The 15,716-nt window shown below is 44.2% G+C and overlaps 1 protein-coding gene across 1 annotated transcript in view; it reads right to left on the reverse strand.

Annotated features, from left to right (window-relative positions):
- The window catches only part of LOC133451731 (uncharacterized), a 65,322-nt gene that overhangs the window by 37,638 nt on the left and 11,968 nt on the right, over positions 1–15,716 (reverse strand). The window contains exons 2-5 of the mRNA XM_061730874.1: positions 7,474–7,635; positions 5,929–6,126; positions 3,026–3,184; positions 2,157–2,234 (exon numbers count right to left, since the gene is read on the reverse strand). Of these exons, the coding sequence (XP_061586858.1) occupies positions 2,157–2,234; positions 3,026–3,184; positions 5,929–6,126; positions 7,474–7,635 (597 nt within the window). The remainder of the gene's footprint in view (positions 1–2,156; positions 2,235–3,025; positions 3,185–5,928; positions 6,127–7,473; positions 7,636–15,716) is intronic.

Here is a 15,716-nt window from a genome sequence, read left to right on the forward strand (position 1 = left end):
CAGCTGTCAATCATCATCCCACTACAGCTGTCAATCATCCCACTACAGCTGTCAATCATCATCCCACTACAGCTGTCAATCATCATCCCACTACAGCTGTCAATCATCCCACTACAGCTGTCAATCATCATCCCACTACAGCTGTCAATCATCATCCCACTACAGCTGTCAATCATCATCCCACTACAGCTGTCAATCATCCCACTACAGCTGTCAATCATCCCACTACAGCTGTCAATCATCACCCACTACAGCTGTCAATCATCATCCCACTACAGCTGTCAATCATCATCCCACTACAGCTGTCAATCATCACCCCACTAAAGCTGTCAATCATCCCACTACAGCTGTCAATCATCCCACTACAGCTGTCAATCATCATCCCACTACAGCTGTCAATCATCACCCACTACAGCTGTCAATCATCATCCCACTACAGCTGTCAATCATCATCCCACTACAGCTGTCAATCATCCCACTACAGCTGTCAATCATCATCCCACTACAGCTGTCAATCATCCCACTACAGCTGCCAATCATCCCACTACAGCTGTCAATCATCCCACTACAGCTGTCAATCATCCCACTACAGCTGTCAATCATCCCACTACAGCTGTCAATCATCCCACTACAGCTGTCAATCATCATCCCACTACAGCTGTCAATCATCCCACTACAGCTGTCAATCATCATCCCACTACAGCTGTCAATCATCCCACTACAGCTGTCAATCATCCCACTACAGCTGTCAATCATCATCCCACTACAGCTGTCAATCATCATCCCACTACAGCTGTCAATCATCATCCCACTACAGCTGTCAATCATCCCACTACAGCTGTCAATCATCCCACTACAGCTGTCAATCATCCCACTACAGCTGTCAATCATCCCACTACAGCTGTCAATCATCCCACTACAGCTGTCAATCATCATCCCACTACAGCTGTCAATCATCCCACTACAGCTGCCAATCATCCCACTACAGCTGTCAATCATCCCACTACAGCTGTCAATCATCCCACTACAGCTGTCAATCATCATCCCACTATAGCTGTCAATCATCATCCCACTACAGCTGCCAATCATCCCACTACAGCTGTCAATCATCATCCCACTATAGCTGTCAATCATCATCCCACTACAGCTGTCAATCATCATCCCACTACAGCTGCCAATCATCATCCCACTACAGCTGTCAATCATCATCCCACTATAGCTGTCAATCATCATCCCACTACAGCTGTCAATCATCATCCCACTACAGCTGTCAATCATCCCACTACAGCTGTCAATCATCATCCCACTACAGCTGTCAATCATCATCCCACTACAGCTGTCAATCATCATCCCACTACAGCTGTCAATCATCCCACTACAGCTGTCAATCATCCCACTACAGCTGTCAATCATCACCCACTACAGCTGTCAATCATCATCCCACTACAGCTGTCAATCATCATCCCACTACAGCTGTCAATCATCACCCCACTAAAGCTGTCAATCATCCCACTACAGCTGTCAATCATCCCACTACAGCTGTCAATCATCATCCCACTACAGCTGTCAATCATCACCCACTACAGCTGTCAATCATCATCCCACTACAGCTGTCAATCATCCCACTACAGCTGTCAATCATCCCACTACAGCTGTCAATCATCATCCCACTACAGCTGTCAATCATCCCACTACAGCTGCCAATCATCCCACTACAGCTGTCAATCATCCCACTACAGCTGTCAATCATCCCACTACAGCTGTCAATCATCCCACTACAGCTGTCAATCATCCCACTACAGCTGTCAATCATCATCCCACTAAAGCTGTCAATCATCATCCCACTACAGCTGTCAATCATCATCCCACTACAGCTGTCAATCATCATCCCACTACAGCTGTCAATCATCCCAGTAAAGCTGTCAATCATCCCACTACAGCTGTCAATCATCCCACTACAGCTGTCAATCATCCCACTACAGCTGTCAATCATCATCCCACTACAGCTGTCAATCATCCCACTACAGCTGTCAATCATCATCCCACTACAGCTGTCAATCATCCCACTACAGCTGTCAATCATCATCCCACTACAGCTGTCAATCATCCCACTACAGCTGTCAATCATCCCAGGTGTCTGATGATGGTACCGGTACCTTCGGTGAGCTGCTCTCGCTGTCTTCTTCTTCTCTGGTTCCCAGCAGATTATTGCAGAAGGACAAACCACCGGCTCCCTGGAAGATTCAGCCAATCACAGAACATTAGATCTGTAGAGGACCTGCAGGTCTGGATCTGGACCCTAGTGGTCTGTAGAGGACCTGCAGGTCTGGATCTGGACCCTGGTGGTCTGTAGAGGACCTGCAGGTCTGGATCTGGACCCTAGTGGTCTGTAGAGGACCTGCAGGTCTGGATCTGGACCCTAGTGGTCTGTAGAGGACCTGCAGGTCTGGATCTGGACCCTAGTGGTCTGTAGAGGACCTGCAGGTCTGGATCTGGACCCTAGTGGTCTGTAGAGGACCTGCAGGTCTGGATCTGGACCCTAGTGGTCTGTAGAGGACCTGCAGGTCTGGATCTGGACCCTAGTGGTCTGTAGAGGACCTGCAGGTCTGGATCTGGACCCTAGTGGTCTGTAGAGGACCTGCAGGTCTGGATCTGGACCCTAGTGGTCTGTAGAGGACCTGCAGGTCTGGATCTGGACCCTAGTGGTCTGTAGAGGACCTGCAGGTCTGGATCTGGACCCTAGTGGTCTGTAGAGGACCTGCAGGTCTGGATCTGGACCCTAGTGGTCTGTAGAGGACCTGCAGGTCTGGATCTGGACCCTAGTGGTCTGTAGAGGACCTGCAGGTCTGGATCTGGACCCTAGTGGTCTGTAGAGGACCTGCAGGTCTGGATCTGGACCCTAGTGGTCTGTAGAGGACCTGCAGGTCTGGATCTGGACCCTAGTGGTCTGTAGAGGACCTGCAGGTCTGGATCTGGACCCTAGTGGTCTGTAGAGGACCTGCAGGTCTGGATCTGGACTAGTTACCATGATGAGGTCGGCGTACGCCGGCAGCGACTGGCTCCTGCCCCAAGGCCTCATGGGTAACGGGTCGTCCTCAGTGGTGTCTGCAGGGGAGGCCGACTCCTCCAATTGGCTCTCTGGCGTGACTCCGCCCCCTGACAGCGAGCAGAGCGTGTTCTCTTCCTGCAGGGAGGACGATGTACACCAGGGGTGTCAAACTCATTTTGCTTGGCGGGCCAGATTTGACCAATTTTTTTCTTGCGGGCCGCACGCTCAAAATAACAAAAACGGTGCGGAAAATTTTTCTCTAATTCTTTTTTTTTTACTATTGTTATCTAATCCAATATCAGTTTAGTTCATTTTAAAGGAAACATGCACTTTGTTCACACTCTAGTTATGTAAAATAAATTTCTTCAGGATCTTTTCTTGAAATTTCTCATTTTTTTCAAATTATGTATAAGATACTTTTAATATCATTTTACAAAGATAAACAGAAACAAGTATGTTTTCTTTATATTTCGCTTTTTTATAGGAAATTCAATTAAAAGAAAAATCTTTCTTATTACATCCGAGAGTGTTTCTTTGTGATTTAGAGATTTTTCCAGTACAATTAAGTGTATTTATTTTTAAAAATTGGCGGATATTTACACCAGTGTGCCGAAAAAGTCAGCACTTCTTTTTTAACTGTTTTACTTTGTCACTATCCTCGTATTCAAAACTGAAATTCTCCAAATAAATATCTTCTATGATCTTTTTTAGCAGTGATATTTTTCCTGCGATGCATTCTAGAAAACTAAAGAAATGTTGAAAACTGCTCTCTCTGTGGAATAACAATAAATAAATAATAAAACAATAAATATTATCGGATATGCTGCGATTCATGGCAATTATTTATAACTTCCTTTTTAGTAAATTAACATTTCGGTTTTTTGCGTTGGAAACTTCTTGCGGGCCGCCCATTTGACACCCCTGATGTAGACGTTAGTAAACCCGTTAGCAGACGACACTCATGTTTATGTTAAAGACCTCCAGAGGTTGTAGACGTTAGTAAACCTGTTAGCAGACGACATGTTTATGTTAAAGGCCTCCAGAGGTTGTAGACGTTAGTAAACCCGTTAGCAGACGACATGTTTATGTTAAAGACCTCCAGATGTTGTAGACGTTAGTAAACCTGTTAGCTCATGTTTATGTTAAAGGCCTCCAGAGGTCGTAGACGTTAGTAAACCCGTTAGCAGACGACACTCATGTTTATGTTAAAGACCTCCAGAGGCTGTAGACGTTAGTAAACCCGTTAGCTCATGTTTATGTTAAAGACCTCCAGAGGTTGTAGACGTTAGTAAACCCGTTAGCAGAGGTTGTAGACGTTAGTAAACCCGTTAGCAGACGACACCCATGTTTATGTTAAAGACCTCCAGAGGTTGTAGACGTTAGTAAACCCGTTAGCAGACGACACTCATGTTTATGTTAAAGGCCTCCAGAGGTTGTAGACGTTAGTAAACCCGTTAGCAGACGACATGTTTATGTTAAAGACCTCCAGAGGTTGTAGACGTTAGTAAACCCGTTAGCAGACGTTAGTAAACCCGTTAGCAGAGGTTGTAGACGTTAGTAAACCCGTTAGCGGACGACACTCATGTTAAAGACCTCCAGAGGTTGTAGACGTTAGTAAACCCGTTAGCAGACGACACTCATGTTTATGTTAAAGACCTCCAGAGGTTGTAGACGTTAGTAAACCCGTTAGCAGACAACACTCATGTTTATGTTAAAGACCTCCAGAGGTTGTAGACGTTAGTAAACCCGTTAGCAGACGACACTCATGTTTATGTTAAAGGCCTCCAGAGGTTGTAGACGTTAGTAAACCCGTTAGCAGACGACATGTTTATGTTAAAGACCTCCAGAGGTTGTAGACGTTAGTAAACCCGTTAGCAGACGACACTCATGTTTATGTTAAAGACCTCCAGAGGTTGTAGACGTTAGTAAACCCGTTAGCAGACGACATGTTTATGTTAAAGACCTCCAGAGGTTGTAGACGTTAGTAAACCCGTTAGCAGACGACACTCATGTTTATGTTAAAGACCTCCAGAGGTTGTAGACGTTAGTAAACCCGTTAGCAGACGACACTCATGTTTATGTTAAAGACCTCCAGAGGTTGTAGACGTTAGTAAACCCGTTAGCAGACGACACTCATGTTTATGTTAAAGACCTCCAGAGGTTGTAGACGTTAGTAAACCCGTTAGCTCATGTTTATGTTAAAGACCTCCAGAGGCTGTAGACGTTAGTAAACCCGTTAGCTCATGTTTATGTTAAAGACCTCCAGAGGTTGTAGACGTTAGTAAACCCGTTAGCAGACGACATGTTTATGTTAAAGACCTCCAGAGGTTGTAGACGTTAGTAAACCCGTTAGTACACGACACTCATGTTTATGTTAAAGACCTCCAGAGGTTGTAGACGTTAGTAAACCCGTTAGCTCATGTTTATGTTAAAGACCTCCAGAGGTTGTAGACGTTAGTAAACCCGTTAGCAGACGACACTCATGTTTATGTTAAAGGCCTCCAGAGGTTGTAGACGTTAGTAAACCCGTTAGCTCATGTTTATGTTAAAGACCTCCAGAGGTTGTAGACGTTAGTAAACCCGTTAGCAGACGACACTCATGTTTATGTTAAAGACCTCCAGAGGTTGTAGACGTTAGTAAACCCGTTAGCAGACGACATGTTTATGTTAAAGGCCTCCAGAGGTTGTAGACGTTAGTAAACCCGTTAGCAGACGACATGTTTATGTTAAAGACCTCCAGAGGTTGTAGACGTTAGTAAACCCGTTCTGGTTTGGACCCTAACCAGGTCAGACCCCATCAGAACCAGGTCTGGGTCAGGTTCCGAGTCAGAACCAGGTCTGGATCAGAACCAGGTCTGGATCAGAACCAGGTCTGGTACCTGCAGGATCTCCTCGTAGCTCTGCCTGATGGAGTCCTGCAGGGGGACGTCTCTCTCCCTGGCCTCCTCCACCTTCCTCTTCGCCGTCTTCACCTCCTCCCGGAGCTTCTTCAGCCTCCATCTTGCTCTGGAAAGTTCTCGCTCATACTCCTCCACCTGGCTCTCCTTCTGGGCCTCGTGGGCCTGCAGGGACAAGATCTGAGGAGACACGAGACGTTGGTTAGGAGGACCAGGACCAAGAGGTCCAGGAGGTGCAGGAGGACCAGGAGGACCAGGAGGACCAGGAGGACCAGGAGGACCAGGAGGACCAGGAGGACCAGGAGGACCAGGAGCTCGTACTCCTCCACCTGGCTCTCCTTCTTGGCCTTGTGGGCCTGCAGGGACAAGATCTGACAGGAGAGACAAGAGATGTTGGTTAGGAGGACCAGGACCAGGAGGACCAGAATCAGGAGGACCACAAGCTCGTAGGGTCCGTGTACTTTGCGTCCATCCGTTTTTTGTTTTGAAATGACAAAATAAAAATAGAGAAATAATCCAAAATAATCAGTTTCCCATCTTTTGTTTTGAAAATAAAAAAAACGGAAAACGGATCATTATCCATTATCCGTTTTCATTGATGTGTTTGAAAATCGAAATTGGAAATTAAAACAGTGGGTGGAAAACTCTTTTCTCTATTTCCTATTTCCTATTGATTTCGGGCGGGGGTGGGGGGGATGTTAGAGTTCACGCAGCTTTTTTTTGGACGCTACAGCTGAACGGACTGTCACAACATCACAGTGAAACATGAGTTTAATCTGTAATCTGTCTTCACTCCGTCATGAAACTGCAGTGATGTTGTGACAGTCCGTTCAGCTGCAGCGTCCAAAAAAAAAGCTGCGTCCAATCAATAACATAAACTGAACTCTAACATACTGCCCCCCCCCCCACTTTGGAAACGAATAGGAAATAGAGAAAAGAGCTTTCCATTCGCTGTTTTAATTCCCAATTTCAATTTTCAAACACATCAATGAAATCGGAAAACGGATAATGGATAACGACCCGTTTTCCGTTTTTTATTATCAAAAAAAAAGATGGGAAACAGATTATTTTGGATTATTTCTCTATTTTTATTTTGTCATTTCAAAACAAAAAACGGATGGCCGCGAAGTACACGGACCTCGTACTCCTCCACCTGGCTCTCCTTCTGGGCTTTGTGGGCCTGCAGGGACAAGATCTGACAGGAGAGACAAGAGATGTTGGTTAGGAGGACCAGGACCAGGAGGACCAGGAGGACCAGAAGGTCCAGGAGGACCAGGAGGACCAGGAGCTCGTACTCCTCCACCTGGCTCTCCTTCTGGGCCTTGTGGGCCTGCAGGGACAAGATCTACAAGAGACAGAGGTTGGTTATTGGAGGAGGAAACATCTTTGCAGGACATCAGGTTGCTGGGTAAATACGACGTTGCAGGTCCAGGAAGTCCTGGAGAACCTGGCCCAGGTCCAGGAGGACCTGGTCCAGGTCCCTGGAGGTCCTGCTGGAGGAGGGTGGAGGTATGAGGAGGTGTTTACCTGCTGGCTCTCCTCGTAGCAGAGCTGCCTGGTGGTCTTGATCTGCTGAATCAGGGTCTCCTTGTGCTGGTCCAGCTTCTCCAGCTGGTCCTGGAGGTCCTGACGGTCCGACTGCTGCTCCTGCAGCTCCAGCGTCTCCACGGCAACGGCGTTCTCCAGCTCCTGAACGCAGGGGAGCACCCACGGGTGCCGTTAGGGAGACACCACCAGGAAACATCTACCTTTAAATATTCAGGACTTTTAAGGAGCAGATTCAGCATATCGTAAAGAAAGCTGAGAATTTTGTTAGGATTCTATTGTAGAAACAAGTCTTATAGTGTGTATCAGGCTGGATAGTGTGTATAGTGTTGGATAGTGTGTATAGTGTTGGATAGTGTGTATAGTGTTGGATAGTGTGTATAGTGTTGGATAGTGTGTATATTGTTGGATAGTGTGTATATTGTTGGGTAGTGTGTATAGTGTTGGATAGTGTGTATAGTGGTGGATAGTGTGTATCACTAGTGTGTATCATGTTGGATAGTGTGTATAGTGTTGGATAGTGTGTATAGTGTTGGATAGTGTGTATAGTGTTGGATAGTGTGTATCATGTTGGATAGTGTGTATAGTGTTGGATAGTGTGTATAGTGTTGGATAGTGTGTATAGTGTTGGATAGTGTGTATAGTGTTGGATAGTGTGTATCATGTTGGATAGTGTGTATAGTGTTGGATAGTGTGTATAGTGTTGGATAGTGTGTAGTGTTGGATAGTGTGTAGTGTTGGATAGTGTGTAGTGTTGGATAGTGTGTATAGTGGTGGATAGTGTGTATAGTGTTGGATAGTGTGTATCATGTTGGATAGTGTGTATAGTGTTGGATAGTGTGTATAGTGTTGGATAGTGTGTATAGTGTTGGATAGTGTGTAGTGTTGGATAGTGTGTAGAGTTGGATAGTGTGTATAGTGTTGGATAGTGTGTATAGTGTTGGATAGTGTGTATAGTGTTGGATAGTGTGTAGTGTTGGATAGTGTGTAGTGTTGGATAGTGTGTATAGTGGTGGATAGTGTGTATAGTGTTGGATAGTGTGTATCATGTTGGATAGTGTGTATAGTGTTGGATAGTGTGTATAGTGTTGGATAGTGTGTATAGTGTTGGATAGTGTGTAGTGTTGGATAGTGTGTAGAGTTGGATAGTGTGTATAGTGTTGGATAGTGTGTATAGTGTTGGATAGTGTGTATAGTGTTGGATAGTGTGTAGTGTTGGATAGTGTGTAGTGGTGGATAGTGTGTATAGTGTTGGATAGTGTGTATAGTGTTGGATAGTGTGTGTAGTGTTGGATAGTGTGTATCATGTTGGATAGTGTGTATAGTGTTGGATAGTGTGTAGTGTTGGATAGTGTGTATAGTGTTGGATAGTGTGTATCACTAGTGTGTATAGTGTTGGATAGTGTGTATCACTAGTGTGTATAGTGTTGGGTAGTGTGTATAGTGTTGGATAGTGTGTATCACTAGTGTGTATCATGTTGGATAGTGTGTATAGTGTTGGATAGTGTGTAGTGTTTGATAGTGTGTATCATGATGGATAGTGTGTATGGTGTTGGATAGTGTGTATAGTGTTGGATAGTGTGTATAGTGTTGGATAGTGTGTATAGTGTTGGATAGTGTGTATCATGTTGGATAGTGTGTATAGTGTTGGATAGTGTGTATAGTGTTGGATAGTGTGTATAGTGTTGGATAGTGTATATAGTGTTGGATAGTGTGTATCATGATGGATAGTGTGTATGGTGTTGGATAGTGTGTAGTGTTGGATAGTCTGTATTGTGTTGGATAGTGTGTATAGTGTTGGATAGTGTGTATCATGGTGGATAGTGTGTATCATGTTGGATAGTGTGTATAGTGTTGGATAGTGTGTATCATGGTGGATAGTGTGTATTGTGTTGGATAGTGTGTAGTGTTGGATAGTGTGTATAGTGGTGGATAGTGTGTATAGTGTTGGATAGTGTGTATCATGGTGGATAGTGTGTATCATGTTGGATAGTGTGTATAGTGTTGGATAGTGTGTATAGTGTTGGATAGTGTGTATAGTGTTGGATAGTGTGTATCATGTTTGATAGTGGGTATAGTGTTGGATAGTGTGTATTGTGTTGGATAGTGTGTATCATGGTGGATAGTGTGTATAGTGTTGGATAGTGTGTATCATGTTGGATAGTGTGTATAGTGTTGGATAGTGTGTATAGTGTTGGATAGTGTGTATCATGTTGGATAGTGGGTATAGTGTTGGATAGTGTGTATTGTGTTGGATAGTCTGTATTGTGTTGGATAGTGTGTAGAGTTGGATAGTGTGTATAGTGGTGGATAGTGTGTATAGTGGTGGATAGTGTGTATAGTGTTGGATAGTGTGTATAGTGGTGGATAGTGTGTATAGTGTTGGATAGTGTGTATAGTGGTGGATAGTGTGTATAGTGTTGGATAGTGTGTATAGTGTTGGATAGTCTGTATTGTGTTGGATAGTGTGTAGAGTTGGATAGTGTGTATAGTGGTGGATAGTGTGTATAGTGTTGGATAGTGTGTATAGTGGTGGATAGTGTGTATAGTGGTGGATAGTGTGTATAGTGGTGGATAGTGTGTAGAGTTGGATAGTGTGTATAGTGGTGGATAGTGTGTATAGTGTTGGATAGTGTGTATCATGGTGGATAGTGTGTATCATGTTGGATAGTGTGTATAGTGTTGGATAGTGTGTATCATGGTGGATAGTGTGTATTGTGTTGGATAGTGTGTAGTGTTGGATAGTGTGTATAGTGGTGGATAGTGTGTATAGTGTTGGATAGTGTGTATCATGGTGGATAGTGTGTATCATGTTGGATAGTGTGTATAGTGTTGGATAGTGTGTATAGTGTTGGATAGTGTGTATCATGTTGGATAGTGGGTATAGTGTTGGATAATGTGTATAGTGTTGGATAGTGTGTATAGTGTTGGATAATGTGTATAGTGTTGGATAGTGTGTATAGTGTTGGATAGTGTGTATAGTGTTGGATAGTGTGTATAGTGTTGGATTGTGTGTATAGTGTTGGATAGTGTGTATAGTGTTGGATAGTGTGTATAGTGTTGGATAGTGTGTATAGTGTTGGATAGTGTGTATCATGTTGGATAGTGTGTATAGTGTTGGATAGTGTGTATAGTGTTGGATAGTGTGTATAGTGTTGGATAGTGTGTATAGTGTTGGATTGTGTGTATAGTGTTGGATAGTGTGTATAGTGGTGGATAGTGTGTATAGTGTTGGATAGTTTGTATAGTGTTGGATAGTGTGTATAGTGTTGGGTAGTGTGTATAGTGTTGGATAGTGTGTATAGTGGTGGATAGTGTGTATAGTGTTGGATAGTGTGTGTAGTGTTGGATAGTGTGTATAGTGTTGGATAGTGTGTATAGTGTTGGATAGTGTGTATAGTGTTGGATAGTGTGTATAGTGTTGGATAGTGTATAGTGTTAGATAGTGTGTATCACTAGTGTGTATAGTGTATAGTCTTTGAGTTTCTGTCTTGCCCCGCCTGTGTCCCATCTGCCCCGATTGTCTGCACCTGTGTCTCGTCATGTCTCGTTATCCCCTGAGTATATCTAGTCTTGTCATTTCCTTATTCCTTGTCGCACCGTACTGTTTCTACCTCCATGTGATCGTGATTGGGTAACGTATTGCGTCACGCATCGCGTCACTTCCTGGTGTTGCAGTCAGCTGCCGTCGCACGGCGTTTGCAGGCTCTGATCTCTCCCGACTTTTTTGTCTAAAACTTAGATAGTTTTCTGGTAAAATAGTACTATATCTGGTACAGTACAGTCTTTATTTCAACACTCGCTCATTTTCTCTTCCGTAACTTTCACTGTCACCAATCACTGATACATTTTCTGTCCGTTAACCTCTGTTAGCATCTTAGCATGGTGTGTGATATGTTTAGCTATTCCTCTGCCTCCTTTAGTGAAGACGGTAAGTGCTTAAAGTGTAGTTTATTCACAGGGCTGGAGGCGAGGCTCAGTCAGTTAGAGGTCCGGTTCTGCCAATTTGACCATAATCCGATAGCCTCCTCAGCTAACCAGGCTAAGTTAGCAGCGGACCGGCCTGTAGCAGCTGCTAGCCGCTCCCCTGCAGCTCCCGAGCAGCCGGCCAGTCAGGGCCGGTGGGTGACGGTTCGGAGGAAGCGTAGTCCTAAAGGGTTCACGGAACACCACCACCGGCTTCATGTGTCTAACCGTTTTTCCCCACTCAGCGACACACCCGTTGAGAAGCCGACCCTGGTGATTGGCGACTCCATAGTCAGGCATTTGAGGCCGAGTCCGGCGACCATAGTTAGGTGTATCCCGGGGGCCAGAGCGGGCGACATTGAAGCAAATTTGAAGCTACTGTCAAAGGGTAATCGTAAATATGGTAAAGTTATCATCCATGTCGGAGCTAATGACTCCCGTCTTCGCCAGTCGGAAGTGACCAAAATGAATATTGTCTCGGTGTGTAACTACGCCAAAAGTATGTCGGACTCCGTAGGTTTCTCTGGCCCCCTCCCCAATCTGACCAGCGATGACATGTTTAGTCGCATGCTCTCGCTCCGCCGCTGGTTGTATCGGTGGTGTTCAGAAAACGACGTGGACTTTATTGACTATTAGGAGACGTTCTGGGGAAAGCCCGGTCTGATTAGAAGAGACGGCATTCATCCCACCCGGGCTGGTGCTGCTCTTGTCTCTAGTAATTTGGCCTGTTTTAGACCCCCTCCCTGACATCGCAGGGTCCAGGCCAGGATGCAGAGCTGTAGTTTAACACACTTCTCTGCTGCTTTTCGAGGACCAACGCCTGCCAACAAAACTGTAGGATTGCATGATGTAATTAGCGACTCTAAAACTGTAGGATTACATGATATTGGCAACTCTAACCAGTTGCCTCGCAAAATAGAAGTGGTTGCAGTTCCCCGCCCTCCAAAAGTTCACCAGGTGCGGTGTTATAGAGGCGTTAACCAAAATAATCTTGTAAAAATTAAAACCAATGCACATTTGGTACCAATTACAGACCGACAAAATTTGATTTGACTACTAAATATACGATCGTTAAGCTCTAAGTCTCTGTTAGTAAATGATATAATTACAGAGAGCAGGAGTGATATTTTCTGCTTAACAGAAACATGGTTACAGGAGGAAGAGTATGTTAGTTTGAATGAATCGACTCCGCGAAGAGCATCTCTGAATGCACAACAGCAGATCCTGCAGCGTGGGAGTGAGGGGGGCAGGGTAACGGCCCGGTCAGGGTAACGGCCCGGTCAGGCGGGGGAGAGATTTGTCCGTCAAGACTCCTCTCCCTGGCCCTGCCCCTTCTCAACCTTTCCCCGACCCTGCACCCCAACCTGGGACATGATGATTGGGCCGGAGCTTCGGGAGCTGCATGCTGGCCTGCGGTCCCCACCCCTGGTCATCCCGTTGCTGCTTCCACCTGCCTGCGGTCCCCACCCCCGGTCATCCCGCTCCTGTAGTTTCTTGTGCTGGCCCCCCCTTCTCCTCCCTTTTCTCTCTTTTGTCCATGTTGCAGCATCCTTTGCCGGACACCGGAACCTGCAGGTGGTCGTGGGTGGCTTGTAGCTTGCATTACGGAGCACAAGTCTTTCCCCGACCCTGCACCCCAACCTGGGACTTGCTGATTGGGCCGGAGCTTCGGGAGCTGCGTGCTGGCCTGCGGTCCCCACCCCTGGTCATCCCGTTGCTGGCCCCCCCTTCTCCTCCCTTTTCTCTCTTTTGTCCTGCAGGTGGTCGTGGGTGGCTTGTAGCTTGCATTACGGAGCACAAGTCTTTCCCTGACCCTGCACCCCAACCTGGGACTTGCTGATTGGGCCGGAGCTTCGGGAGCTGCGTGCTGGCCTGCGGTCCCCACCCCTGGTCATCCCGTTGCTGCTTCCACCTGCCTGCTGTGCTGTTGCCGTCCCTGACCCACCAGTCTGGCCCTCGGCAGGAGGGTCCCCCCTGATGAGCCTGGTCCTGCTCAAGGTTTCTTCCTCCTAAAGGGGAGTTTTTCCTTGCCACTGTTTGGCTTAAGGTTTTTCTCCCACTAGGGGAGTTTTTACCTGCCATTGTTTATGTAATAACTGCTCGGGGGTCATGTTCTGGGTATGGGTCTCTGTGAAGCGTCTAGAGACAACTCTGTTGTATTAGACGCTATATAAATAAAATTGAATTGAAAATTGAATTGCTTCCTGCAATCCTGCAATCCTGCTTGCTGGATTGATTTTAAGATTCTGCTGCTTGTTTTTAAATCACTGAATGGTTTGGCTCCCCAATACCTTACTGAACTTCTCCACTCTCACACACCAGCCAGAGCACTGACGTCGTCAAGTCAGTTGCTTTTGGACGTCCCTAAATCCAGGCTCAAAACTAGAGGTGACCGAGCTTTTGCGGTGGCCGGCCCTAAGCAGTGGAATAGTTTGCCACTAAATGTTAGATCTGCCCAGACCCTAGAGGTTTTTAAGTCTTCTTTGAAAACTTATTTATTTTCTTTGGCTTTTAGTGTGTGACAAATTAGTTCCCTACATCTGTGTGAAGTGATTGTGCACTTTATGTGTCTGTTCTTTGTCGTCTATTCTCTATCTTTTATTACTATTTTATTGATCATTTTAGTATGTTAGTGATTTTATTGTTTCTACACGGTGTACTGTGTTTTTCTTTTGGTATTGTTTTATTTTCTTGTATGCTGTACAGCACTTTGGTCGACCTCGGTCGTTTTTAAATGTGCTTTATAAATAAAATTGACATTGACATTGCTTCCACCTGCCTGCTGTGTGCTGCTGACGTCCCTGACCCCCCAGTCTGGCCCTCTGCAGGAGGGTCCCCCCTTATGAGCCTGGTCCAGGTCCAGGTTTCTTCCTCCTAAAGGGGAGTTTTTCTTGCCACTGTTTGGCTTAAGGTTTTTCTCCCTCTAGGGGAGTTTTTACCTGCCAGTGTTTATGTAATAATTGCTCGGGGGTTTATGTTCATGTTCTGGTTCTGGAAACATCCTGGAGACAACTATGTTGTATTAGACGCTATATAAATAAAATTGAATTGAATTGAATGTTTTCCTCGTCAGGTTTTTGTAGCCACGTTCATGTTCTTGTTTTGCATCCTGCCCTGCAGCGTTTTAGTTTGTTTTTTGTTAAATAAACCCTTTTTTCGTTGAACTCCTGCTCTCCTGCGTCTGGGTCCACACCGTACCCCAGATGTGACAGATAGTGTAGTTTGTTTGTGTGTTTGGGTCCGACAAACACACAACACACAAATTAACACTTAATACATAACAGACGTACATTATACACGACAAACAACACAATACTAGACACAATAACAATAATAAACAACAACAATAATAGACACAACTCCCTTAGTCACAAACACGGAGGATAAAACTAAATCAGCGTCATTTTCAGACATAAATACATAGAAATGAAATAAAACACCTTCATAAATAACACCTGCCTGAAATGAACTGATCTTAGAATTCCTTTATTGTGAAAGGGTTTACACTTCCTGTAATTCTATTCAAACTTCATCCTGTTCCTTCCAAATGTCAAATCATAGTTACATGTCATATATCATATATACATCATATTTACTAGTATTCTGTTTAAAGTGGTAACGCTAGATGATTCTAGTATATACTAGTATTTAATCTAACCTTTAATGGTGGTTGATTCTAGTATATACTAGTATTTAATCTAAAGTATTAATGGTGGTTGATTCTAGTATATACTAGTATTTAATCTAAAGTATTAATGGTGGTTGATTCTAGTATATACTAGTATTTAATCTAATGTATTAATGGTGGTTGATTCTAGTATATACTAGTATTTAATCTAACATATTAATGCTAGTTGATTCTAGTATATACTAGTATTTAATCTAAAGTATTAATGGTGGTTGATTCTAGTATATACTAGTATTTAATCTAAAGTATTAATGGTGGTTGATTCTAGTATATACTAGTATTTAATCTAAAGTATTAATGGTGGTTGATTCTAGTATATACTAGTATTTAATCTAACCTTTAATGGTGGTTGATTCTAGTATATACTAGTATTTAATCTAAAGTATTAATGGTGGTTTATTCTAGTATATACTAGTATTTAATCTAAAGTATTAATGGTGGTTGATTCTAGTATATACTAGTATTTAATCTAAAGTATTAATGGTGGTTGATTCTAGTATATACTAGTATTTAATCTAACCTTTAATGGTGGTTGATTCTAGTATATACTAGTATTTAATCTAACCTTTAA

Source organism: Cololabis saira, chromosome 10 (assembly GCF_033807715.1).
Source record: "Cololabis saira isolate AMF1-May2022 chromosome 10, fColSai1.1, whole genome shotgun sequence".
Taxonomy (NCBI): Eukaryota; Metazoa; Chordata; class Actinopteri; order Beloniformes; family Belonidae; genus Cololabis; species Cololabis saira.